At 39.5% G+C, this 14,498-nt stretch overlaps 1 protein-coding gene across 8 annotated transcripts in view; it reads right to left on the bottom strand.

Moving 5' to 3' along the window:
- AKAP9 (A-kinase anchoring protein 9) overlaps positions 1-14,498 on the bottom strand; it is a 202,505-nt gene that overhangs the window by 12,459 nt on the left and 175,548 nt on the right. For all 8 annotated transcript variants that reach the window (XM_058297001.2, XM_058297000.2, XM_058297003.2 and 5 more), the window contains 5 exons: positions 9,292-9,442; positions 6,394-7,059; positions 5,954-6,162; positions 5,536-5,641; positions 395-577 (listed from right to left, as the gene is read on the bottom strand). In XM_058297001.2, the coding sequence (XP_058152984.1) occupies positions 395-577; positions 5,536-5,641; positions 5,954-6,162; positions 6,394-7,059; positions 9,292-9,442 (1,315 nt within the window). The remainder of the gene's footprint in view (positions 1-394; positions 578-5,535; positions 5,642-5,953; positions 6,163-6,393; positions 7,060-9,291; positions 9,443-14,498) is intronic.

The following is a 14,498-nucleotide window of genomic DNA, read 5'->3' on the forward strand; positions in this document are numbered from 1 at the left end:
TATTTGAACATTCCTAGGGCTTTTTATAAATGTTTCTCACTAAACTTTTCCTAACATGCATCTGCTGCTAGTCTATACATAGCAAAGCATCTGGCTATAGAGAAAAGTAGAACTTGGTTTGACTACCGATTACTAATTTCAGTTCAGTTTTCTCATGTGCAAGGCTGGTGTGGATTAGAGATTCTGTACGTATATAAACCAGAATCTTTTACAGAGAATGCTCCCAAGCAACAATAGCTGTTATTATTTTCACCCCTAAAAAGTTTCCATAGGCCCTACTAAGAATCACGTACTTGATAGTTTTCATATTATCAGGGTTAAAAATTAAAATAGGATGCAGAAATTGTAATTTTGGACTATTTCTAATATGCAGACAGGCTAAAAATAGACGTACATAATCTCTACCAGCTCTGGTTTGTCGATACCACCTGATCTGCTCTTCCAGCTTCATAACCATGTTCCTTAAATCATTCTTTTCTTCGGTCAGTTGGCTGATATACCCTGTCAGCTCCGCATTTTGTCTCAGTAGTCTTTCAGTCAATGAGCCACATGAAGTATTTGGAGACACTAAGCTGGGCTAGAAAGAGGAAAAATCGCATAAGGGCACATAAGCACAAAGGTGAATAAATGTATATAAAATGTGGACAGATATGAAGGATTTCACAAAGAAATGATGGCTGAGTGAAGTCTTAAATAATAAGCAGGAAAAAAGAGAGGGAAGGGTATATTAAACTGAAGGAACAGCATGTATAAAGACACAAAAGCTTGAGTGAGAGTATCCTGTTTTTAGGGAACTAGAGGCATACCTTATTTTACTGTGCTTCACAGATACAGCATTTTTTCTTTTTTTTTTTTTAACAAAATGAGTTTGTGGTAACCCTGCGTTATGCAAATCTATTGGCATCATTTTTCCAACATGTGCTCATGTCTGTGTGTCACATCCTGGTAATTCTTGCAATATTTCAAATCTTTTCATTATTATAGTTATGACTATATATGAACTGTGATCTTTGATATTACTAAAGTAATTGTTTTGGGACTCTATGTACCACATCATATAAGATGGCAAACTTAATTGATAAATATTGTGTGTGTTCTGACTCCTCCATGGACTCGCCGTTCCCCTCTCTCCCTCTCCTTAGACCTTCCTATTCCCTGAGACACAACTCTACAATGGCCTTTAAGTGTTCAAGTGAAAGGAAGAGTTACGTTCTCTCATTTTAAATCAAAAGTTAGAAATGATTATGATTAGCAAGGAAGGCATGCCAAAAGCTGAAAAAGAATGACAGATAGATCTTTGGCACCAAAGAGTTGGCCAGGTTGTAAATACAAAAGGAAAATTTCTTGAAGGAAATGAAAAGTGTTACTCTAGAGAACACACAAATGATAAGAAAGTGAGATAGCCTTACTGGTGATGGTTTGGAAAGTTTTAGGGGTCTGGCAAACCAGTCACAATGTTCCCTTAAGTCAAATCCTAATCCAGAGTAATGCCATAATTCTCTTAAATTCTCGGAAGGCATAGAGAGGTTAGGAAGTTGCAGAAGAAAAGGTGGAAGTTAGGAGAAGTTGGTTCATGAAGTTTAAGGAAAGAAGCCATGTCCATAACATAAAAGCAGCAGGTGCGGATATAGAAGCTGTAGCAATTAGCCAGAAGATCTACCTAAGATCAGTGATGAAAGTGGCTACACTAAATAACAAATTTTCAATATAGACAAATCAGCTTGCTTTGGAAGACAATGCCGTATATCTTTTTTTTTTTTTAAAGAAGACTCACTCTTTCCTTTTCATTTTTAAAAGATTAATTTATTTCTCTCCCCTTCCCCCCCACCCCGGTTGTCTGTTCTCTGTGTCTATTTGCTGCATCGTCTTCTTTGTCCGCTTCTGTTATTGTCAGCGGCACGGGAATCTGTATTTCTTTTTATTGTGTCATCTTGTTGTGTCAGCTCTTCGTGTGGGTGGCGCCATTCTTAGTCAGCTTGCATTTTCTTTCACGTTGGGCGGCTCTCCTTATGGGGCGCACTCCTTGCGCGTGGGGCTCCACTATGCGGGGGACACCCCTGCGTGGCATGGCACTCCTTGCACGCAGCAGCACTGTGCGTGGGCCAGCTCCACATGGGTCAAGGAGGCCTGGGGTTTGAACCGCAGACCTCCCATGTGGTAGATGGACGCCCTAACCACTGGGCCAAGTCCGCTTCCCCATACATCTCTTAATAGCTGGAGAGAAGTCAATGCGTGCTTCAAAGCTTCAAAGGATAAGATGACTCCCTCGTTAGAGGCTAATGTAGCTGGTGACTTTGAGTTGAAGTCAATGCTCATTTACCATTCTGAAAACCCCAGGGCTCTTAAGAATTATGCTAAATCCAGTATGCCTGTGCACTATGAATGGAAAAACAATGCCTGGATAACAGCGTATCTGCTTAGAACATGGTTTACTAGGTATCTGAAGACCACTGTTGAGACCTGCTGCTCAGAAAAAAAAGATTCCTTTCAAAATATGACTGCTCACTGACAATGTACCTGTCATCCAGGGAGATGTACAACTAGATTAATGTTGTTTTTAGGTCTGCTAACACAACAAGCATTCTGTAGCCCACGGATCAAGGCGGCATTGTGACTTTCAAGTCCTATTATTTAATAAATTCAGTTTGTAATGCTATAGCTGCCACAGATTGTGATTCCTCTGATGGATGTGGAAAAAGTAAACTGAGTATCTTCTGGAAAAGATTTACCATTCTAGATGTAAGAATAATCGTGATTCGTGGGAAGAGGTCAATATAGCAACATTCACAGGAGTTTGGAAGAAGATGATTTCAAACCTCATGGATGACCTTGAGGGGCTCAAAACTTCAGTGGAGGAAATTAACTGCAGATGTGGTAGAACTAACAAGAGAAGCAGAATTAGAGACTGAATTGCTGCAATGATAAAACTTGAATGGACGAGGAATTGCTTCCTACAGACGAACAAAGAAAGTGGTTTCCTGAGATGGAACCTACTCATGGTGAAGATGCTGTGCACTTTGTTGAAATGACAACAAAGGCTTTAGAATATTACATCAACTTAGTTGATAAAGCAGGGGCAGGGTTTGAGAGGACTGACTCCAATTTTGAAGGAACTACTGTGAGTAAAATGCTACAAACAGCATCACATGCTACAGAGACATCTTTCATAAAAGGAAGAATCAATTGATGTGGCAAACTTCAGTGTTGTCTTATTTTAACAAATTGCCACAGCCACCCCAACCTTCAGCAACCAAAATCCTGATCAGTCAGCAGCCATCAACATTGAGGTACAATTCTCCACCAGTCAAAAGATTACAACTCATTAAAGGTTCAGACGATGGTTAGCATTTTTCAGCAATAAAATATTTTTAAATGAAGGTATGTACATTATTTTTTTAGACATAATGCTATTGCACATATCATAGACTTTAGTGTAAATATTACTTTAATGCGCACTGGGAAACCAAAAAATTTGTGTTGACTCGCTTACTGAGATATTTACTTTATTGTGTAGATCTGGAACTGAGCCTGTGATATCTCTGAGGTGTGCCTCACAATAAAATTATTGTGTTATTGATAGATTACTTTGGCAGCAGTGTGCAAAGGAGAATGAATTAGGAAATATAGATCCTGGTGTTAGAGAGGTGATTCAGGTATTTGTTACAACAAACTAGGTAAGAAATGTCAAAGACCTTAAATGAAGGCAATGACTAAGGGATGGAAAATAATGAGCAAATGCAATGAATATTTAGGAGGCAGAGGCACAGGATATGTAGGTAGGGGTGGAGGGTGGTCTATAACAAGTTCCAGCTTTCTACATAACTGGGAGATACTTAGACCATCATCAGGACTATAAGTAGCAATGTGGGTGTTGAGCAAGAAAAAAAATGGGAAGATGTTCAGTTTGAAATGTACCTGTGAGCTCCCTACGGAGTCTTTATGGGGTATATTTTCCTAGGGCAAGATACCTAGTAACCAACTGAAGATATAATCTTGGACCTCAGGAAAAAGGTCTAGACTAGAACCATCATACACTAGAAAGTAAGCTCCTTCAGGGTGAGATTTTTGTCCATTTTGTTCACTGTATCCCCAGAACCTAGTAGAGTAACTGACACATAGTAGGAGCTCAATATATTTATTTATTCAGTAATTGAGTCTAGTGGGAGCTCAGGCTGTGGGGGATGGCTGAACTTTCATGGTGAGAGTTAGAGGAAGAGATGGACAATGGACTGGAGGAAGAGAAACCCATGAAGGTGACTAAAGAAAGAATGAAAGAATACTGACACAAAAGGCAAGGAAGGAGAAAGCTTTAAGAAGATGGAAGAAGTGAGAAGTGTCAAATGCCTTGGAGAAGAAAGACAGGGACTGAAAAATTCACCAGAGTAGACAACTGTGAAGACATTGGTAGCATTCTAACAGTGGTTTGTGCAGTACTGAGGGTAGTAGCCAGACTGCAGGGGGACTGGATGGAAGGTAAGGACAGAGCAGCAGAGGGTACAAGCCACTCTAAAGACACTGGTCTCTCTCATTTTTTTTTTTTTTCAAAGGTTATATTTTAATTTATTTCTCTCCCCTTCCCCGCCCATTACCCGCTCCCCCTAGTTGTCTGCTCTCTGTGTCCATTCGCTGTGTGTTCTTTAGTGTCCACTTGTATTCTGTCAGCAGCACCCAGAATCTATATCTCGCCTTGTTGCGTCATCTTGCTGCGTCAGCTCTCCGTGTGTGCGGCACCATTCCTGGGCAGGCTGCGCTTTCTTTCGCATTGGGCGGCTCTCCTTTTGGGGCGCATTCCTTGCGTGTGGGGCTCCCCTACACGGGGGAAAACCCCTGCATGGCATGGTACTTCTTGCACTCATCAGCACTGCATGTGGGCCAGCTCATCACATGGGTCAGGAGGTCCTGGGTTTGAACCTTGGGCCTCCCATGTGGTAGGCAGATGCCCTATCTGTTGGGCCAAATCTGCTTCCCAACACTGGTCTCTTGATACAATAAAAGGTGAGCATTATTCAAGAAGGATAATGAAAGTTAATTTCTCCCCAAACTTTCACTCTTTCATTGGGGTAAGGAAAACACTAATATTTAAAATAAATAAAAAGTTAAAAAAATGCTGCCTAAGTGATCAATAGAGTTTCTGTTAATTTTTGCTCTCAATACTGTGCAAAGAGCTTAAAAAAGTCTTACCTTTAATTGGGACATAGAAAAAAATTGGGATACAGATTGTAAACTTTGTATCAATGCTAAATTTCTTGAACTTACTGAAGGTAGTTACATAAGTGGATAGCCTTGTTCTTAAGGAATATATATGGAAATATTAAGTGTTCAAGCAGCATGATGTATACAATCTTTTCTCAGGTGTTTACAAGATGGATAGATGGATGGATGGATGATAGGGAGAATGGCACAGCAAATGTGGCAAAATGGGTGGATCTGGGTATCTGGGGGTGGAGCATATTGGAATTCTGTGTATTATTTTTGAAACTCTCCTGTAAGTTTGAAATTATTTCAAAATAAACAATTTAAGGAAAAAAGTCTTACCTCTTCACCTGATTGGTCAGTTAATTTCTGCAGTTGTAAAATAATTCCATCAATATTTTCCTGGACCCAAATGAAGTCATCATCATCTGCTGTTTCAAACTGTAGTCTTAAAGAAAAGACACAAAGTCAAAATACACCTCAATTTGGGGTGTTTATCAGCAAACAATACAAATACTGCAGTTCAGGCCACATTCTGCTTCACCTATCATTTTTTCTTTGTTCTCTTTCCCTGGGTCAAGGTATCAAGATATTTGGTTTCAGGTGTATGACTTTTACTAAAGAATATCACCTCCTAATGTAAAGATGCATTAACTTTAAATTTTCAAGTCTTCACTTGGCTAGCTATTAGCAAGGGGCAGTAATGGACTCTGTCCAGCCTAAGGACACTATTTCCAAAGGTCAAGCAGAAATGTCCAACCTGTTAGAAGCTTTCTGTGCTAGATGCTGAAGTTTTGAAGCCATGCATTGAAGCCTTTGTCTGATCATTTCTAATTCATGATTACAGCTACTTCTTCCTCCATTCATTTCAGTCACTTCAGGATAGCTTGATTCTTTTGTCTCTCCTTCTATTTTCTGCTGAAGAACCCAATTTCTAGTTCTATCATTGGTTAAACTCCATATGGTTGGCTGCCAATTTTGAGCAGAAAAAGAAAATGCACTAATTATAAATGAAGAGCATATCACACATTCTTTCTTAAAAACACAAACATTGTTTATGTTCCAAATAAACTACAGATTTCATTTTTAAAGGATTTAATCATGGCTTTCTAACTCAATGAATCTAATACCAAAATCTGATGATAAAGGGGCTATAATTGTCTTTCATGAAATATAAAAAGAAACAAAGTATCACTGTACCTCATTAAGATTCTGATACAGAATTCTACTTTCTCGTTTTTCTTCTCGTTCTAGTTCTTGCTTCTGGAATTCTTGCATAATTCCTTGTAATCGCTTTCCTTCAAGGTCCAACTTATAAACTTGTTGTCTTTTCTCTTCTAGCTGGCGCTGAAGGTCTTCCACTTTGGACTGGAGTTCATGCATTTTTTTCTTTCCCTCAGTGTTGGCCTCCTGTTCTGTTTGCAAAGTCTTCCTATGAACCTGCCTATCTTTTTCCATTTGCTGTCTTGTTTGCAAAGAATCCAGTTTATATTTCTCAGTCTCATTTAACAATTCTACTATACGACGGTGTTTTTCCTCTAGCTGTTTCTGTAGCTCTTTAAGCAGATCCTCAGAGGGTAAGGGTGGCCGAGGTTGCCCGCTGTCATCACTGCCCTGCAGTTGTGCATGCAGCTCCCGCTCCCTATCCAAGGTACTTCTCATTTCCTGAATTCGAACTTTCTCAGATTCAAGAAGTACTTGAAGCTCTAAGTTGCGATCTCGTTCTTCTGCTAACTGGGCATCATACAGCACTCTCTGTGATTCTATTTTTTGCTGCGAATCATTTAATAATTGTTTCTGTTGTTCCAAAAGTAGATTTAGCTGAACATTCCTTTGTTTCTGACTCTCAAGTGAAAATTTTAAATCCTTGTAGGAGAAAATGAAATTTAGAATTTTAAAATATTAGTTAAAATATTTTATAAGTATAGAACTATGTCTTAATTAAGTTGGTAAGAGTTGGTTATAGAACTGGTAATGACTCTCTAGTTCATTAAACTCATTTTTAGAGGTTAGAGCCCTGACAGTATGCGTAGCCAAAGTACTGGTTTCATCAAATAGACACAAAAGATAGGTAGGCTAAATAATCCTTTCTTTCAAAACATTAATTATCTCTGGCAATAGAATATAAAACAGGATATAGCTCCCCTAAGAACAACCTTTAAAAATACAAGTGTTTCTGATACAACACAAGTTCCTGAAAAATCTTGTATTTTGCAATATCACATGCTAAAAATGGTAGGGCTTATGGGGAAAGCAGGATTAGGGGCAATTTACTTAAAACTTAAGCAAATTTGTAATAATCTGAAAAAAAATTAGTACCTGGGGAGAAAAATGCCTCAAGGACAAACCTTGAAGACATTATGTTGAGTGACAAAGCCAGACACAAAAGAACAAATATTGTATGATCTCATGATATGAAATAATAAGAAAAAGCAAATCATAGAGTCAGAATCTAGAATATAGATTACCAAGGGATGGGGTGGGGGATAGGGAATAGGGAGTTAAGAATTAAAATGTACAAGGTTTCTCTTTGAACAATGGAAATATTTTGTTAATGGATGTTGGTGATGTAACCCAATACTGTAAACATAATTAAAGCATTGAAACATATATCTGAATGTGGTTAAATGGGGAAATGTAGGTTATATATATGATACTAGAAAAATCTGAAAAAAGTCCATGGATCTATACTACACAGTGAACCCTAAATTAAACCATGGAATACAGGTAATAGTACACTTATAAAAATGTGCTATTATCAATTGTAATGAATGTATGACACCAACACAAGGTGTTAATAACAGAGGGGATAGGTGCTGGTATCTATGGAAATTCTGTATTTTATGCATGAGTGCGCTATAAACCCACAACTATTCTAATTAAGAAAAAAAAAATTAGTACTAGGAAGAAAACATGTCCTTGCTGGGCAGAACTCATTAAGTCTGGGGAACACAAGTAAACATTAAAATAAAAAAATAAGAAAATCAAATTAATAGGGCAGAAATGTGGGCAACATGATTTTTTAGCACAGAGTTAGTAGGTACTGGGATGATGAGGATGAAGTGGAGCTCTGAGTCAGTGGGGCTCCCATTAAACTGAGAATGGGACACAGAGCAACCTGCCTTGAGTTGAAAACCATGAAAGACTGAGAGTGTTTCTCTGTGAGAGCGTGGAGTGAAGGGACTCATTTTAAATAGTCTTAAAATGTAGTAGCAATGGCTCCTGCTGCCAGAAAATATCATGCAGGTGGAACTGGGTAATTCTGCTTCCACTATGACTACTCCCTTTGCCTAGGAGAAAACATTACATGGACGAACACTATTTTACATTAACAGACATGATGTCCCTATTTGCCAATCATACGTGTACTAATTTGCATTAACAAAACCACATGTTGCGGGAAACGGACTTTGGCCCAGTGGTTAGGGCGTCCGTCTACCATATGGGAGGTCCGCGGTTCAAACCCCGGGCCTCCTTGACCCGTGTGGAGCTGGCCATGCGCAGTGCTGATGCGCGCAAGGAGTGCCGTGCCACGCAGGGGTGTCCCCCGCGTGGGGGAACCCCCATGCGCAAGGAGTGCGCCCGTGAGGAAAGCCGCCCAGCGTGAAAAGAAAGAGCAGCCTGCCCAGGAATGGTGCCGCCCACACTTCCCGTGCCACTGATGACAACAGAAGCGGACAAAGAAACAAGACGCAGCAAACAGACACCAAGAACAGACAACCGGGGGAGGGGGGGATATTAAATAAATAAATAAATCTTTAAAAAAAAAACCAAAAAAAAACCAAAAAAAAACCACATGTTGGGGAGCAAGTGCAGCTCAGTGGTTGAGCTCCTGCTTCACATGTACAAGGTCCTGGGTTCAACTGGTAGTATCTCTTTAAAAACCAAAACCAAACAAACAAAAAACACATGTTGTAGCACAATAGTCTTTGTGCATTCTTGGATGTAGCAATACAAATGAAAAAAAATCATCATACCATTACCATTTCCTCATAATACAGTTTAGGTAACACTAAACTAGGACTCAACATACAGCCAGCGGCTCTTTCTGTTGTTTGTTTTGGATTTCCCAGTGACATTTAAAAACTAAACGAATACCTCAAGTTCTTCTTTATCCCGTTCTTCATTGCGTCCCAATTTGGCTTTCTCTTTCTCCAAAGTCCACAGAAGCTCTCTTGATTTTTTCTGTTCACTTGCTAATGTATCATTAAGCAAATGGACTTCATCTGTTTTTTCTTTAACTTCCAACCTAAATCAGACAGACAAATGAACTTTCATAAAACTATTTTGACAAAGTCTATTCTAAGTGAAAAAACAACAACAATTTCCACTGAAAAGCTGTCCACTAGGACTGAGGCATATTCTAAATCAGGTAAAAGGAAAGATATAAACCATGTAAACAGTAAAGATTTTAAAAAATATGTATTTTAATTAAGTATATCATTTACACATGAATATCAATAAGCGTATGGTAAAAGTTATGAACTTACAAAATAGACTTGCATAACATCATAACAGGGTCCCATTTATCACCCCTTGCATTGCTGTTGAACATCTGTTACAAATTATGCAGGAGCATCATCAAAATATTACTACTAACTATAGTCCATATCTTATATTTGGTGTATTTTTCCCACAACCCACTCTATTTTGGAAGAATATATTTTTATTACAGAGGTTGTGAATTTACAAAACAAGCATGCACATGTGTAGATTTCCCATACAACACCTTTTCACCAATATACCACACCGTGTTGGAATATTTGTTACAGATTATGAGATAATATCATCAGACTATTACCACAAACCATGGTCCATAGCATACATTTGGCACAATTTTTCCATACCTACCCATTATCAACACAGTTTATCTTTGGCACTGATGCAAGAATAATTACAGTATTGCTGTTAACCACAGTCCATAGGTCACACCAGCATTTTCCACATGCTTCTCTATATTCCCACCACCCTACAATAGTAACATACAATTGCTCTAGCTCATAGAAGGACATTCTTGTATTTATACTATTAACCACAATTCTCATCCACCTCTGGGTTCACTATGTTATTCAATCCCTAGATTATTCTCCAGCTTTCCTTCAAATGACATTTACATGCCCAGACTACCCTTTTAAACCACAATCAATGTATAAACCAGCTGCATTAGTTCTACTCACTATAATGTGCTACCATTAACTCCATTCATTTCTACTCTTTAACAGTCAAGTTAATTAAAACTTCTTTTTTTTTTCTTTTGAGTAATTGTGTTTTTTTTTCACTTTATTATTTTTTAAAATTGATTTTGTAAAAATATTACATTAAAAAAATATATATGAGGACCCCTTCAACCCCACCACCCCCACCCCACCACTCCCCCCCCAGCAACACTCATTCCCATCATCATGACACATACATTGCATTTGGTAAGTACATCTCTGGGCACCTCTGCACCTCATGGTCAATGGTCCACATCATGGCCCATACTCTCCCCCATTCCATCCAGTGGGCCCTGTGAGGATTTACAATGTCCGGTGATTGCCCCTGAAGCACCATCCAGAGCAGCTCCAAGTCTCTAAGACACCTCCACATCTCGTCTCTTCCTGCCATTCCCCATACCCATTAGCCAATTAAAACTTCTATATACATTAGCGTCAGTAGTTCTTCTCAACCTTCCTATCTTCTAATAACTTTATACTCTACTTTTTAACTCCATGCATTTATTCTTCATATTTAGTTCATATTAGTGAACTAAATTAATGTCTAGCTTACTTCACTTAGCATAATGTCTTCAAGATTCACCCATGTTATCATACGTATCCTGATTTCCTTTCTTCTTACTGTGGCATAGTATTCCATTGTATGTATATAGCACATTTTGTTTATCCATTTGCTGGTTGTTGGGCACTTAGACTCTTTCCATCTTTTGGCAGTTGTGAATAATGCTGCTATGAACATTGGTGTGCAGATGTCTGTTCTTGTTATTGTAGAGATATCTATTTCTCCCTTTTGTTTTGCAAGTGTTTGACTCATGTATCTTGGGGCATCCTGGTTAGGTACATGTACATGTATGATTGTTATTTCTTTCTGGTGAATTGCCCCTTTTATTAATATAAAATGTTCTTCCTTGTCTCTAACAACAGTTTTACTTTTAAAGTCTATTTCATCCGATTTAAGTGTAGCTATTCCAGCTTTTTATTGATTACTGCATGCATGGACTATCTTTTTTCAACCTTTCACTTTCAATCTATTGGTATCCTTGGATCTAAGGTGAGTCTCTTGTAGATAGCATACAGATGGCTCACATTTTGTTATCCAGTCTACCAGTCTGTGTCTTTCGATTGGAGAGTTAAATTTTTTAACATTCAATGTTATTATTGTAAAGGCAGTTCTTATTTCACCCATTTTGGCTTCTGGGTTTTATCGATTATATTTCATTTTCACCACTCTCTTGATATTTTTAATTACTGTTACTGATAAAATCTTCATTTCTAGACACTCTTCCAAGTGTCTCTATCCTGTCTTGTCTTTTCAGGCTGTAACATTCCCTTCAGTATTTCCTGTAAAGCTGATTTGTTATAAACTCCCTCAGTTTCTGTTTATCTGTAAATATTCTAAACTAACCCTCTACTTTTTTGGTAGTTTTTCTCTTGCCATATCTTAAATATATCATACAACTGCCTTCTTGCCTCTATGGTTTGTGATGAGAAAGTGACACAATCTTATTGGATATCTTTTATATGTTTTTGCATTATTTTTCTGTTGCTGCTCTCAGAATTCTCTTTGCCTTTGGCATTTGACATTCTGATTAGTATGTGTCTTGGAGTTGGTTTATTCAGATTTATTTGGAAGGGGGTACTGTATTATTCAGCCAAAGGGGTCATGATGCAAAGTACCAGAAATATTTGGGGTAAAAGCTTACAGTTACAAGGCCCTAAAGAGTACAACTCAAGGTTGATTTCTCACCCAAACTCATTTGCCATGTGTTGAAGCAAGATAGCGAATGATGTCTGTGAGGGTTCAGCCTTTCTCTTTCTCTTAAGGCTCTGTGGGCCCAGCTTCTTCTGATCTCAGCTGTAGGCTGGAGGGCTCATTTCTTTCTAGCTCAGCTGCTCTGTTCTTTTCACAAGGTTGGTTATAAACTATCAGGCAAATGGCTCATCTCTCTCCCCAGGGTGCAGGATTAAATTTCTCTCCTCTGCTGTGTCTACAGAGCACTCTTCCCTTGTGTATTTCTTCTACGTTCTTGACTGAATGTCCATTTATATAGCCCACCAAGGAGGTGGGGACTCAACTCTGCATGCCCTAATGATGTGGTTGAATCAAGCCCTAATCTTGATTTAGTCAAATAAACATAAAGCCTTTTAATTTAAATCAATCAAAGGGAATCATGCCCAGAGGAACTACCCAGTTTACCAGATAATCAATATCTCTTTTTAGGAATTCATTAATATCAAACTGTTACAGTTATGTGGTGCTTCTTGGACATGGGTATCTATGTTCTTCAGCAGGGCTGGGAAATTTTCTACCATTATTTCTTCAAGTATTCCTTCTGCCCCCTTTCCATTCTCTTCTCCTTCTGGGACACCAATGGCATGTATGTTTGCATGTCTCTTGCTGTCATTTATTTCCCTGAAATGCTGTTCAATTTTTTCCCACTCATTTTTTCATTTGTTCTTTTTATGTTTGCTTTCGGAGACCATGTCTTCAAGCTCACTGATCCTTTCTTCTGCCTCCTCAAATCTGCTGTTATTTGCCTCCAGTGTATTTTTAATCTCATTTATTGTGCCTTTCATTCCCATAAGATCTGTTTTTTTAAGAATATGTTCAAATTCTTCTTTGTGCTTACCCAGTGTCTTCTTAATATCTTAAATCTTTTTAGCCATCTCATTGAATCTATTAAGAAGATTTATTTGAACATCTATGATTAGCTGTCACAGCTCTTTTATGCCATCTGGAGGTTTATCCTGTTCCTTTAACTGGGCTATATCGTCATGTTTTTTAGTAGAGATTGTAAGTTTTTTGTGGTTGTCTTGGCATCTGGCTTGCTAGATATATTTATTCTGGGTGCAGTTTCTTCCTTTAGCTTAGGATTTTCTTGTATTTATCCCTTGCTGGTTGTGTAGTAGGAGCCAAGGATACAGTTGGAGCCATAAGCTGTGGAGGCTACAGCTACCCACACTGGCCCAGGAATGAAAAAACTTCTCCCGCCTCCTTTCTCCTCTGCCAGGGATAGGGTGAGAGCCACAGCCATGTATAATAATCCAAGTTGTGCAGGCCAAGACCATCTGTAGTTGCCTGGAGAGACTGATGATGCGTCACACCCCTACCTCCCCTACCTGGGGCGGGGATGGAGCTGTGGGTATAGGCAGCAACCTATGCCATACAGGTCCAAAATGACTGGAGTTGCCCAGGTAGACTAATGTAGCATTGGCCCCTCCTGCCCCCTGCCAGCAATGGAAATGGACCCTCTGGAGTGCCCAATAATCTAATCTGTGTGGGCTGAATATGCCTGGATTTGCCCTGAGGGGCTCAGGAAGTACTGTCCCTTCTGCCCTTCTGGGGGTGGGAACAGAAGAATCAACACTCAACTGTTCAGTCTTTGTAGGTTAAAAGTGCCTGCTGTTGTCTGGAAGGCTGAGGAAACACCAACCCCCTCCTATCTTAATGGGCAATAGGGGTGGATCCACAGGCACCTGACAGTTCAGTCTCTGTAGGCTGAAAGTATCCACTCTTTTCCAGAGAGGCAGAGGGGATACCAGACCCCTCCTATCCTATAAGAGAGTGGGGTGGATCCACAGGTGCCCAACAGTTCAGTCAGTGTAGGCTGAAAGTACCTGCCGTTGCTCAGAAAGGCTGTGGAAACACCAGCCCCCTTCTTTCCAATTAGGGGGTGGGGTGGATTCAGAGGTACTCGCCAGTCCAGGCCATGCATGCCAAAATGCCTGCTGTTGCCCAGAAAGGCTGAGGAAATCCAGCTTCCCTCCAATTCTATTTGGGGTTGGGGATGGAGGTACAGGTATCTGACTACTCAGTCTGTGTGGGCCAAAAGCACCTGCAGTTACACAGATAGGCTGAGGAAACACAGTCCCTCTCTTGTCCTATTGGGGGTGGGGGTGGAGCCACAGGTGCCCAACAGTTGAGTTTATGCAGGCCAAATCACCTGCAGTTGCCCTGAGAGGCTGAGGAAACACCAGTCTCCTCCTATCCTATGGAGGTGGGGCAGAGATGGAGATGGAATTGAAGGTGCTCTACAAACCAGTTTGTGTGGGATGAAAATGCCTGCAGTTGCCTGGAGAGGCCAAGGA

Source organism: Dasypus novemcinctus, chromosome 5 (genome assembly GCF_030445035.2).
Source record: "Dasypus novemcinctus isolate mDasNov1 chromosome 5, mDasNov1.1.hap2, whole genome shotgun sequence".
NCBI classification, from domain to species: Eukaryota; Metazoa; Chordata; class Mammalia; order Cingulata; family Dasypodidae; genus Dasypus; species Dasypus novemcinctus.